The following is a 13,899-nucleotide window of genomic DNA, read 5'->3' on the forward strand; positions in this document are numbered from 1 at the left end:
ATGATGTGTGCAAATACCCTTAAAGAGGTTTTGTCATTAGAAAAAAAAATCAATACTTACCTATTCCTTCCCCGTCAGTCTTCTTACCGCATCTTCTACTCCCCGATCTGCTCCTGCAGTCCCCTGGGTCACCTCACCTCCAGCCGGCCGGATCCTCTTCTTCCTGCGACGAAGCGTACATTGTCAGCAGGGCAGTGTATGCTACGATTAACGTAGTGTTCACAGCCTAGCAGGGAATGCCGAATCCTCGACAGCCTGCTTTAGCGTTAATGCGCGATATCTTGCCACTAGTGTTTCATATAGCATATGAAACACTAGCAAGCATGATGTCTCACTGCACGCTAAAGCAGGCTGTCGAGAATTCGCATTCGCTGCTAGGCAGTGAACACTATGTCACTAGTGACTGGGTACCCTGCCCTGCAGGAAGCAGAATTCTGGCAATGTATGCTTTGTTACAGAAAGAAGAAGATCCAGCCGGGTGGAGGTGATGTGACCCGGGGGACTGCAGGAGCCAGGAGAAGATTGGTGAGGTGAAGATCTGGTAAGAAGACTGATGGGGAAGGAATAGATAAGTATAGATTTTTTTCTTTTTAATGACAGAACCCCTTTAAAGAGGTTGTGCCAACATGGGGCAAATGGCTGATCGCCCAGATCCTGCTACCTTTGCAAATAGCTGATTTTGCCAGAGGAAGCCATGGCCAGCCACTGCAGGGGGAATGTAGTAGTACAGAACATCCATTCAGATGAATGGCTGTCCTGTAGTACAAGGACTATACATGCTTCACTAGAAGAGGAGCCCCTGTTACTGAGCAGTTCTTCATTCTGGGTCAGAAGAGGATATCCCAAAAGGTGGACCTCACTCTGGAACGTTCATATGCCCCAATAGAGGGTATGAACAGGGGTTGTTGTGATATTGATACATCCCCTTTATGCAATATTTATGGGGAGCCATATTGTTTTAAATTGAAAACTTAAAACCTAATTCTCTGGGGTATCTCCGGACCCCACATCACAAATCACACTGGGACTCTGGTTTATGCCCTTACAAGATAATTTAGCTACCACGGTGTGGATGGATCTCTATCTAATAACTCTTTAGTGCAGTTATATTGGTTTAAGGCATTAGATTAATGTCATCTGTAATCTTAAGGAGGTTTCCTGGGTATTGGTCACAACATAGGGATCTGGCAATCAATGTCGGTAGCTTTCAAAACGGGAAGCTCCGATAACAAATACAATGGCTTTAACCTCTAACCTGATATTGAGCATCTACTCACCCGATACCCTTTATACTGCCCAGTTGAGGAACTTCACAATTGAAGTTGTTAATCTAGAATTCCTGACTCTTTTTTTTTTTTTTTTTTTTTTTTAGAATCCAGATTAGCAGAGTTGTTCAGCCAATCGGTAATTGGGCAATTGATGTTTGCTGCATTTATTCAGTGCTTTGCATGTGTCATGAATGCATTATTGTATTTCTATGGACTACGTATAATAAATTTCAGAAACAAGTCCGTAAAATTATCATTGGCACAGGCTGCTCATACAACACAGAAATGGAAAATAATGTGGTTCTTATTAGAGACGTGGGCTTTAGGCCAGGGTAAGTGCTAGCTATGGGTCTTTTAGTTTGTAGAGAAATTTGTTGCCCACATGTGTACGGATCGTGTACTACTTTGGAAGCCGCTCAACATATGAAAGTTACTTACTGAGGGCTTAGTTTTCAATTGCATTACAAAATGGCTAAAAGCCCATGTACGGGATAGCAGAGCACTTATTAAAAATGATAAATTGTCATTGGTCTCCCTCCCTTGGTAGCCTTTCTTCATTTTTTGTGTGCAGCAAGCGGCTCCCCTACCATAAGGAGCTGGTAGGCTACTGAGTATCAGAAGAGGTATGGAACAAATTCTTAGTAGATGATAGCCTACGGTTAACAGTATAGGCACATTAGTGTTGGTCCATCCCTAGTATCCTTTCAAATTGTTAGGGTTTCCTGGGACTTCAGTATTGATGACCTATCCTTAGGACAGGTCATCAATATCTAATCGGTGAGGATCCACTGTTGGGGTCTCATGCTAGGCACAGGGCTGTGCATTTCACAACGGTGGTGCCTAATCTAGCAGGTCAATCCCAATTAGTTGCCCTCAGACCATGTGACAAATGAACGTGATGCCACTGAGTTAAGAGACTGTTGCACTTACCCAAGCTCTGCTGTCTCTTCATATAGTTGATTAGCAGGGGTCATCAATATTGGATATCTGGAGAAACCCCTTTAAAGAGGAATACTTTTTACCTAAAATAGGTCCAAAATTCTGCGTTGTTTAATTTCACACATCTTTATTATCTTTCTAAAGCTGAGTATCAAATCCAGTTAAATGACATCGGTATGTTTAATTTTCTATGCAGAATAGGAACTTTTATAAAGCCATAGCTACATGGGAAGTAATTGGCGATCATCCTACATCTTAGATATAGAACAATGTGAAAATTAAGGATTTGTTTGAATGTTTTTGCCACATTTTTGTATGTGCATTGAAAGTTAACAATATTGGATTATATCTTTCTTACATAGTGGTGTATTTGTGCTGTAGGTAATGCAGGATATCTCTTACGCCGGTCTACAAACTTAACCATGCGATTTGGAAATGGGACAGGTCATCTCAGGCAGGAGCAGAGTGCTGAGCGTCGGATTGCTCGAAAGTTACAGTGCATTGGGGATCAATTCCACAGACTTCATCTACAGAGGGTAAAACCACGTGTTTCTTTAAATTAGTCATGAGATAGATCAAATACCAATGTATACAAAAATACCATTACATGTTGTGTTGTCACCCTCTAGTTAACCAGAATGGCTTTCTGTAAACAGATGTCGTAACAAATAATTGCAGGACATTAAGTATCTTTTCTGCTTCACATAAAAATACCCCAAAATGCCCCTTTCGAAGCAAAATGCATGTGCGTTAGATTTATTGTGGTTTTTGACACTTGACATTTACTTCAGCAGTTTTGAAAGGCTTGTAGAAAAAGTGCTGTGGCAAACAGCCTCGTATCAGTGCCAGGAATCCCTTCAGCCGCGGCTGGAAGGGATTCCCCAGCCGCGGCTGGAAGGGATTCCCTAGCCGCGGCTGGAAGGGATTCCCTAGCCGCGGCTGGAAGGGATTCCCCAGCCGCGGCTGGAAGGGATTCCCCAGCCGCGTCTGGAAAGGGATTCCCCAGCCGCGGCTGGAAAGGGATTCCCCAGCCGCGGCTGGAAAGGGATTCCCCACAGTGATGTGAGACTGTTTTCACATGAAAACACTTTGCATCCAGGGATTAAGTGGAAGCATCTAAGAACAGCTCAGCCACAAAGTGGTAGACCATTCAAAATCACAGAGTGGGACCACCGAGTATTGAAGTGCACAGTGAGAAATCACCTTCTATCCTCTGTTACATTACCCACTTCAGAGTTTCAAACTGCCTCGGGAAGGAAGGCGGGGGCTTCATGAAATAGGTTTCCATAGTTGAGCAGCTGCACACAAGCCTACAGTCACTTTGCATAATGTTGAGTGGAGTGTAGTGGAGTAAGGCACATCACTACTCCGGTACTCTGAAGAAGTGGAAACATGTCCTCTGGAGTGATGGACAATGTCCCACTGTCTGGTAGTCTGATTGAAGTATCTGAGAATGGCAGATATATTTTGCTTATACAGCTCTGACGTATTCCGCAGTGCTGTACAGAGATTAGTCCAATTTACACAAGTTCTGCTCGAAGAGCACCACCTAGGAGGAGTGCCTACTGCTAAATTTGGTCGAGGACGCATAATGTTCTGGAGATGTTTTCAGACTATAAGTTAGGCTTTTTTCACATTTCTTTTTTATATGCGGTGTAGATTTTGTTTCGGGTTTCCACCTTCTATGCAGAAAAGTGCATAGGGACTGAAACCATAGGGGTCAGTATGTGAGACAGAGATGTTTTTGGTTTCCATTCCACATTGTTTCTGTCCCTGTCAGTCTTTTTAGTTGGATAGGAAAGTACTGAGGATGACCCTTTTCCTATCCAGCTTTAAAGTCTGACAACAGTGGAATTTATATGAGACGAAGACCAATGGAGTCTCTGTTTCACACTCTGGTTCTGTTTTGGTTTCTGTGCCTATGTGGTTTTCGACATAGAAGACAGAACCAGTGTTGAATGTACAGTAAAAATGAAATGTGAAGGAAGCTTTTGGCCTCTTATTTCCAGTGAAGGATAATAAGAGATATTTTAAATAATTTTATGCTTGCACCTTTGTGTTAAAAGTTTTGGGACAACCTTTCCCTGTTCCCCTGTGCACAAAAGTGAACACCGTGTTTGGTGTGGAGAATCAAACTCCTCCAACACCTTTGAACTAGAACGCTGATTGAGAACGTGCCTGGCCTCACAAATGCTCTTTTGTCTGATTGAGCACAAATTCCAACAGATACATTATAAAATCTTTTGAAAGTGTGGAAGCTTTTTATTCACCTCACTCAACTCCAGCAATTAGTCCCGGCGAGAGGCCACAGCTGCTTTCCAAACAGATTGTGGTTTTCAGGGTCCACATCTCCACTGCGAAATAGACCGAGGCAGTTACAGCTGCAAAATAGCTTCCAACTACATAAAAATGCCCATGATTTTTGAATGAGATGTCCAACAAGATCATCTTTGCTCATCTATAGTTAGCCTTAGAGAAGTTTAATTTTTCCTTTTTGTTTTAGTTATCATTATTTATTTTCGAAATTAGTATATTTACGTTAAAATAAAGTACAGGATTGGGTTCCTCATTTTGTTTTGGACCTTTTAATATATAATTTCTATAGTCTCAGATTAAAGGGCGGATATGGCGACAGTTTAGGTTGGCGTCGACGGTGGGTCATTTTCTGTTTAAAATATATTTTTATTTTATTCTGCATTTCATATTTTTGTAACTATTTTTTTTAACATCCATGTCCCGCATGATGTCATAAGACCACTGGAAATCACTGACAGAGCTGATTTGGGTGTGCTAAGACCCTGCAGCTCTGCCATAGCAGAGGACACCCGGTGGTCATGTGATTGCTGTGTTGAAAAGCGGAAGTGGCACTCTGTCTTCTCTATTCACTACACAGGGCTGATTGTAGCCTTTGAGAGAAAGTAAAAGCGTTTTTAACCACTTTCTGACCTATTCCTGCTACAATGCAGGAACAGGAGCTTTAACCCCGCACCGTATTTTTAGTATTGGATGGGATTGAAGTCCAAGACCAAGCGCCGTATATTTAATGAGTTAAACAGTCACATTCTCTGTTTTTTCCTTTTATTTATTTAAATTTTTCTTTTTCTAGCAATAGAACTAATAGTGCAAATATAGTAAGCAGTAGGATATTTCAATTAATCAGGCAAAATAGGTACAAGAGCATAGAAATATGTTTACGTAATAGTGTCATATTAGAGCATAATCTTAGCCAGCGAGCATGACATTCTTATCAAATATTTTGTAACATACAATTGATATAGGAATAAATTAGAAAAATAGCCAGTATTATAGGGGTCTTCAGAGCTGCGAGAATGATGGCCTGCATTATAATTGTGAAATTTCATTTAATTGCAATAGAAAGGCTTCTTTTCTATGAAAGCGCTACTTGTTTTCTGATCACTAGCAGTTTCCCTTTAGGCCACTTTCAGACGAGTAGATTTCATATCCATATGTAAACCTTGTTATGAAGATCATACCGTGTTAAGTAAAAGACCTACTCCTAAAATTAGCCCTACATGGATTTTCACGGGGAAGGCTTGAAATATAAGTCCTACCCCGAAAATAAGCTCTAGTTACACTACATGGAAAAAAAGCAATACTGACCTAGCAGGCGCTGCTTGGTTCCCTCCGCAGTCCTGGGCTTGCTTGCAGTTCTCAGTGTTGGAAGAACTTCGCTTGCTGGTAATGGGGTTAGTAAACCCTGCCTCCAGCAAGCGATTGCTCTGATTGGCTGAGCCACTGCACTCAAGAACCAATCAGAGCCAGCACTCGATGAACTAATCACAGCCGTTCATCAGGAACCAATCAGATCAATTGCTTGCTGGAGGAAGGTTTTACAAACCCAGTTACCAGCAACCGATGTTCTGTCGGCGCTGAGAACTACAAGTAAGTCTGCCTGGGACTGTGAAGACTAGTGGGAGGGACCCGTATGGCGCCTGCTAGATAAGTATAAGACATCCCCCGAAAAGAAGATCCTGTGCCTCTTTCAGGCAAAAATTAATATAAGACTGGGTCTTATTTGGGGGGAAATATGGTAATATGAAGCTAATCAAAGTCTATAGGGCAAAAAATAGATCCATATTTTCTCTGTAGAAAATAAAACCAATGGTATTAAATGGAGGCAAATATTGATAATATACTGATGCAAATTCAGCTGTAATATGCCCGTTTTATAGAAACCTACAAATACACTCATACAAAAGAAGCCTAAGGTTTCATTCACATCTGCACTGGAGGCTCAATTCACAGTCTTTATTGCAGATTTCCATGAAGCTCAAAATTCATATGAGAAAATGCTTCAATGCATAATGGCAGCCGGACGGAATCCATTATAGCCAGTGGATTCTGTCCAGCGTGGTTCGTTTCCAACATATGCTGGATCCAGCACTTCAGTTTGTGTCATTGGTTACTAGCACGGAATGAAACAGAGTGTAGAACACTATTATGAACTATTTTTTGTGGCTTTTTAGAATTTGGGGCATTTTGTAGATGTGTTTTTTCCAGGTGTTTCTGAAGTTCTCTTAAGAATCCTAAAGAAAATAATTCCGTCATTAGAGCATGCTACAAAAAGAGTATTGGCAATTTTGTCTTGAAGCGTTCCTAACTTTTCAGATGACTTCTCAGAATAAGCTGTCTTGTGTGTGTAGACAAGTCATATAATGGCCTGATATAACAATATACGGCCATTATATGACTTGTACCCTGCATCTATCACTATTTTCCCCTTACAGACTATATATGTAATACCCTTCCTTCCAAATTAATGTAAGAGCCCTGTATACCACGTTTTTGCCCAGGAACTCTACAAACTTTGTCGTAACCATCATATTTCTCTACTAAACTGGTGGACAAGGAGAAGGTCTAGGAATAAGGGTGTATGTTCAGGTTTTTGACAATAACCCGGGATCTGGCACAGTAGAGTAAGGTAAATGGGTGACCATCCCAGAACTTATGGATATGTCATAAGTGTTTGAGATGGAAATACCACTTTAAAGGGGTTGTCTCGCGCCGAAACAGGTTTTGTTTTTTTTCCATAGGCCCCCCGTTCGGCGCAGGACAACCCCAAGGGATGTGTTAAAAAAAACAAAACATATTACTTACCCGAATCCCCACTCTGCGACGTCTTCCTTCTTCCTTCACCAAGATGGCCGCCGGGATCTTCACCCACGATGCACCGCAGGCCCTTTCCCATGGTGCACCGTGGGCTCTGTGCGGTCCATTGCCGATTCCAGCCTCTTGATTGGCTGGAATCGGCACACGTGACGGGGCGGAGCTACGCGATGATGTGTAGAAGGGAGCGGAGCCAGAACGCCGCTTGTGCCGGACCGAGCAGAAGGGGAGAAGACCGCACAGCGCAAGAGCGTCTAAAAATGCAAGAAGACATCAGAATTAGACGGATCCATGGAGACGGGGATGCCAGCAACGGAGCAGGTAAGTGAATAACTTCTGTATGGCTCATATTTAATGCACGATGTACATTACAAAGTGCATTAATATGGCCATACAGAAGTGTATAACCCCACTTGCTGCCGCGAGACAACCCCTTTAAGGCCTCATTTAACTTTAAGAGTTAAAGTAAGAAATTGTAGAACAGGTTTTACAAAAAATTGCACAACATTTTAGCTTGGTGAATTTTGGCTGTAGAGGTCAGGAGGAGGATGCCTAGATGAAAGAATGGAACATGTCCAATATTAAGGAAAAAGATAAAAACTTATGATTGTGAAGTCTCCACCACTTCTTACATTTTCTGCATTTGTTCAAACAATGCTATCCATGATCTCATATAAGGGAACAGCAAATAGCTCTCCTAAGAGATTAGATTTTGTCTGTGGATTAACCAACCATGTAATGTCAACAGGGCCTGGCATACTCTCAGCCAAGTACTGCCATCATGGGAAACAAAGGTCAGTTTGTTAATTTTTTCCATTTTTGAGGGGGGTAGAATTGCCAGCTGAATATACTTTCATTGACAGTCCTTCAAAAAATGAACTCTTTGGCCAGAGTTAGTGATGTCCCGAATAAAAGTCATATATTTCAGAAGCTCAGAGTTGCACATCCACAGAACAAGGTCTGGAGAAAATTGACACTTTGTTCTAGTAGTTGATAGGTTCAAAGCAGTGGGATTCAATGGATTGGTCACCAATAGCGAATCCTAACAGTGTCTTAAGTGGGAAAACTCAAGTTGTCCAGAAGAAGCCCGGGTGTTAGTGTAAAGGCCCATTTACACAGAGTGATGATCGCTCAAACGACAGTTTGGGTGACAGCTTTGAGCGATCATTTTGCATAAACTATTAAGTAGCTACTCAGCTACTTAATAGCTTATTAGCGTGCAAATGAAGCCTTTAGCTGAATGCAGTTTATAACCAGAGGGCTCTTATCTCCATTCAGCTCCTTTGTTCTCCGACGGGAAACAATGCTATCGGCACTACCCGCGGAGAACTCGGCACACGATCCTGATAAGACCACTTGTCGATTTTTTTTAATTTTTTTTTTTTATTTTTAATTTTTTTTTTTTTGGTTGACCTGAATTTAATGATCAGCTAGCACACTGGCCGCACATTTAGACGCAACGATTATCGCTCAAACGATCGCTTTTTAGTTATTTTTGAGCGATTATCGCTCCATGTAAATAGGCCTTAAAGGGGTTGTCCCGCGATAGCAAGTGGGGTTAAGCACTTCTGTATGGCCATATTAATGCCCTTTGTAATATTCATCGTGCATTAAATATTGGCCATACAGAAGTTATACACTTACCCCCTTCGGTGCTGGCGTTCCCGTCTCCATGGCGCCGACCAAAGCCGCCTTCTCCCTGGATTAGACGCGCTTGCGCTGAAGGGACCGCTCCGGCATGCTCGCGCCGCACAGGTCACGCCAGAGCGGTCCCTTCAGCGCAAGCGCGTCTAATCCAGGGAGAAGGCGGCTTTGGTCGGCGCCATGCAGACGGGGACGCCAACACCGGAGGGGGTAAGTGTATAACTTCTGTATGGCCAATATTTAATGCACAATGTATATTACAAAGTGCATTAATATGGCCATACAGAAGTGCTTAACACCACTTGCTATCGCAGGACAACCCCTTTAAGGTCTAAAACATAGATGAACCCTTTGAATACATTCCTTACAGAAATGTCAGTAGGTTTTATGTTAGCGTTATAGTACCCATATTGCTACATTATATGTATATTCCCCTCCTTCACTTGTGCAAATTTAAAGGAACCATGTCTTCAAAAAATGTTTTAACTATTTAAAACCAAATAGGGAAACATTTTCCATTTTCAAATCTGTTTTTATGTACCGATTTGTAGAATTTTCTATTCTATTGTCTATACATGACTGCGGGGGCAGCCATCTTTCCTGAGATAAATTTAACAGCCTTTGGAATATTCAGAAGTTATGCTTTATGGCCGCTTCATGAGCCATTCACACAATGGACAAGAGGGGACCCATTAACTTGTATGGGGAACTTTTATAGGTATTGTCTGTGACCTATGTAGGGATCATTATGCAGGGAATGGAAATAAATAGTCACAGTTTATAAATGGTTGGATCTGGATCCAAGGATGTAAGGTTTCATTCACACCAGCGCATAAATGGCACGTTTTTACGCAACCATCTGAGGCATTGGTTTCTAATGCATCCATTCACGCGGGGCGAATATACAGTGTGTAAATACGTCAGACTGTGAAAAATGGAACATATGCGACCGAAATATGCACCGATGCATATAAGGCGGGCAAAAAGATAGTTCTGGAACTATCTTTGCCCGATATACCGTGGTGGCTCCCATAGACTCCTATGGGAGCTGGGGAAAAAAGGAAGGGGGAGGCGTTTTAGCAGCGTCCAATGCAGGGAAAATCTTACAGGTGCCTCTATGTAGGCAATGGAAGGAATCCTGAGGAGTTTTGCAGAGTGAGGGTTTTCCAGGGTGCGATATATTTTTTCGCTAAAAACATTGTTCCTAGTTGTGTGCATGGGCAAGTAAACACTGGCCGCGAGCGCGGAAAAACAGCAATTTTACATCATGGCCGAGAAAATGTAAAGACTCATACAGCTATGTGAAAGAGCCCTAATCCTGCCTGTCATGTTAATGACATGACTGCTGCACGTCTTATCTACGGCTATCAGGAAGCATCATCCTATGATAAGGCCCTGTGCTCAGTGTTAAAAATGCAGGATTTTAGAATTTAAAAAAAAGTATTATGACCAAAACTTTTTTAAAAAACCACCAAAAATTCTTTAAAAAAAAGTTTAGCACAAACATGTGATTTACATAATATTCTTATGAACCCAAGACTGAAACCATCAAACACCTGTTATGGGTTGGCACAGCATAGTCTGTGATGTCATTTATCTTGTTTACCTGCTGTCAGCCTTGCCAACAATTAATCCTTGCTCCTGCTTTTGAACTTTTGACTGAACCTGCCCTTGACCCTGACTACGGTAGTTAATCCAGGTTATTCTAGATCTTGACTCGTCTACTATATTTTATGAAGCCCAGATGGCAGGTAAGCTTTCAAGTAGAATTTCTGGGTTTTTCTGAACTTAAGTGGTCACTAACTATTTAAATAACTTGTTCTCATGTGACATTCATTGTGATTACTAGCTAAAGTGCAAATTGCTTTATTTACCTAAAGTGTCATTTATGTGCTGAAAAATCACTCCAAGGTGTTGGTCACTAGGGGTCTTCCTTCATTTTGATTTGCTCTCTACTGAAATCTGTCTAATATAGGCATAAAGATGGATAACAGGAAGTCAAGCAGGGGGATGACTCATGTTGTCCATAGAAATCTATGGAGAGAAGAGGGAAGTGGGAAGTACAGCTGCTGAGTTAATGGTGAGTGATTTGTAGTGGTATATCTACTGGAACCACACCTACATTGCTCAGTATTTCTGTGTAATGTCCTACATGATGACGTTATTTCTCTGTGCGTGTTACAGAGAGAGCACATAAACTTTGTTGTTGTCATAAATTAGCAAATAGAAGTGCCAGTAATGAAGGAAACAGCCAAAGGCAGAGCTGCCATGGTGGGGGAACACCCGACAATCGTTAGCCAAGATGCTACTCTTATTCACTATAGAATGCTCATTGAGCGTTGGCTAAGCGGCAATAGGAAAGACAGGAAACATTGGTTATAAAATGCTTCTGTCTTATTCTCAAGATCTACATTTTAGCAGTATGAGCTTTAAACCTGAGCCCTACATTTACCATGGTGCAGGTTTAGGCTTCATTCACATAACATTAGGGTTCCCATCCTGAATGTCTGCCTAAAATGCCAAAAACTGCATTTGGACAAAACCTTGGACAGCTCCATTAGCTGTCATTACTGAAACATCTGTAAGATCTGCTGTAAGTATTGAAAACATGGCAAGAATGTAAACCATCTCAACACAACGTGTATGAACAGTCTCATGAACTCCCACCATCTGCTGCTTTGGAGAGCCCAGCTGGGCCAGAGGACAAAGAGTCTGCCTCATCCTGCTCCCCCTTCCACTGCTGTAACTGGCTCTTCTTCCTTCTCCCTCCTGTTCATGCAGTAGTTTCCGAGCACAGAGAGGCAGTATTGTGTAGTGGCAGTAGCAGAGCTAGTTTAGGCCTTTCCTCTGCAATTGATGACCAGGCTGCAGGCTTCAGAGCCAGAATTGCAAAACAGAGAGCAGACGTTGAGCCGCCACCAACAACGCCACCTTCACCGACATTGATATCTACCCCATATTCCAGCGTGTCCTAGGTCAACAGCCAGCCCTCCATCTTCTCGCTATGGGAAAAAATATACCACCCCAACCATCCACAAGCACAGAGCCTGAGCACAAACATTGCACAGCTGCTTGCAATAGTAATGCTGCCCTTCAGGCTAGTGGACACAAAGTCCTTTCGCAACGTGATGCTCCATGCAGTATCAGATGCCCAGCCACCATTTCTTTGCCCACAAAGTTGTCCCTGTCCTGCATAACCATATGAGTGATAATGTGTCCTTGGCATTGAAGTATGCTGCCAGTGGCAAGGTACACCTCACCACAGATACACGTGGTCCAGCAAGCTTGCCCAGGGGCATCACATATAGTTAACAGCAAACAGGGTCAATATCCTGCAGGTGGGGCATGAAGCCAAAAGTAGTGGTCCACGTTTCATGGTACCCTCAAGGGTTGTGGGATATTTATCCTTATTCCCCTTCTCATTCTCCTCCTCCCTCTCCAAACACAAACATTTTCTAAAGCACAAAAAGCATCTGTTGCTCTACAGCTTTTTCCTTGGAGAGGGTCCGTGCTATTCTGTTTACCTGCTAGAATCCTAAACCACTAAAATTAGATCTTACCAGGGAAAATTCTATCAATCTATTCATTTATTCATGTTCAACACTTGGTGACTTTATAGGCGAACGTTTTCCATGCTTCCTTGTCAAGCACTCTAATGAAAATGATTTCATTGCAAATATAGAAGCTACCTTCAATTTTGTTCAGTTTTCACTGCTGTGGGTCCTGTCCAACTGTCCACTGACCTCAGAAGAAACAGAGATTGGTCATATTATCTTGGGTAGAAAAATGGCAAATGAAGTTCAATATTGACAAAATGTAAGGTTCTGCACGTGGGCAGGAGAAACGGATGTCACCAATATACACTAAACGGGGTACTGATAGGAAAAAGTGATATGGAAAAAGACCTGGGGGTACTAGTTGACTGTAGACTTAAAGGGGTTGTCCGGCCACACAGGGTAAAAATTTTTATAATGCTGCTGCTTCCCTTTCAGTAAGGATAGTAACAGACAGCATACAGGGGCTCAAACCGGCCGGCAGATCAGCTGCAATGTCAGTTTCTTACCTTAGAATCTGATGTTCACTGCAGCTTTCAAAGATGGCGCCTCTGTGCTGCCTTCTCACATGCTCTGCGCTCTCCCTCCTCTGTGTGCGCGCTCCCGATAGTAGTAAGAGACATGAAAAGGCAGGATTTCCCTCAGCTCACGTCCTAGCCCCGCCCACGACACGCCCACCTCTATTGAACTGCTCTACAGTCTCTCCCTGCCCAGGCCCCGCCCCCTGCTGCATACTATAATCAGAGGGGGTGTGGCCAGGGGAGACTGCGTTATACACTCATGTCAGGATAAAATCCTGGCATGAGTGTAAACAGCAGAACAGTGTATAGTGAATGGAGAGGGGCTGGGGAGAGCCCAGAGAGAACTCTCCTGCAGCCCCCCACTGCAAGGCTAAAGTGAAACAAAACATTTCCCCACACACACATGCCCTCATAGTGCCCCTCCCACAGCGACCCCCCCCCCCCCTCACAATTACCCACCCCCCACAGTGCACTCTCCCACAGTGCCCCCCTAATGATCCCCCACAGTGCCACAAACAGTGCCCTCTACAGTACCCCCTACACATGCCCCCCAGTGTCACCCCTACAGTGCCCTCCAAAGTAGCCCCCCTCATTCCCCCCAACCACAGCATTCTCCACAGTCCCCCCTCAACAGTGCCCCCCCCCCAGTGCCCTCCGCAGTCCCCCCCCCTACACATGCCACCCCCCCAGAGTCCCCCCCACTGCACTCCAAAGTAGCCCCCCATCCACAGCATCCCTATACAGTGCCCCCCCTGTGACCTCCCCCACAGAGTCCCCCTTTACAGTGCCCACACACAAGTACACTAACAGTACCCCCCCTCCCCCCAGGACTCCTGACATTGCACA

At 43.3% G+C, this 13,899-nt stretch overlaps 1 protein-coding gene across 6 annotated transcripts in view; it reads left to right on the forward strand.

The window, feature by feature from the left end:
- BMF (Bcl2 modifying factor) overlaps nucleotides 1-13,899 on the forward strand; it is a 67,269-nt gene that overhangs the window by 29,116 nt on the left and 24,254 nt on the right. For all 6 annotated transcript variants that reach the window (XM_066608523.1, XM_066608525.1, XM_066608526.1 and 3 more), the window contains one exon: nucleotides 2,589-2,743. In XM_066608523.1, the coding sequence (XP_066464620.1) occupies nucleotides 2,589-2,743 (155 nt within the window). The remainder of the gene's footprint in view (nucleotides 1-2,588; nucleotides 2,744-13,899) is intronic.

This window comes from Eleutherodactylus coqui, chromosome 6 (assembly GCF_035609145.1).
Source record: "Eleutherodactylus coqui strain aEleCoq1 chromosome 6, aEleCoq1.hap1, whole genome shotgun sequence".
NCBI lineage: Eukaryota > Metazoa > Chordata > Amphibia > Anura > Eleutherodactylidae > Eleutherodactylus > Eleutherodactylus coqui.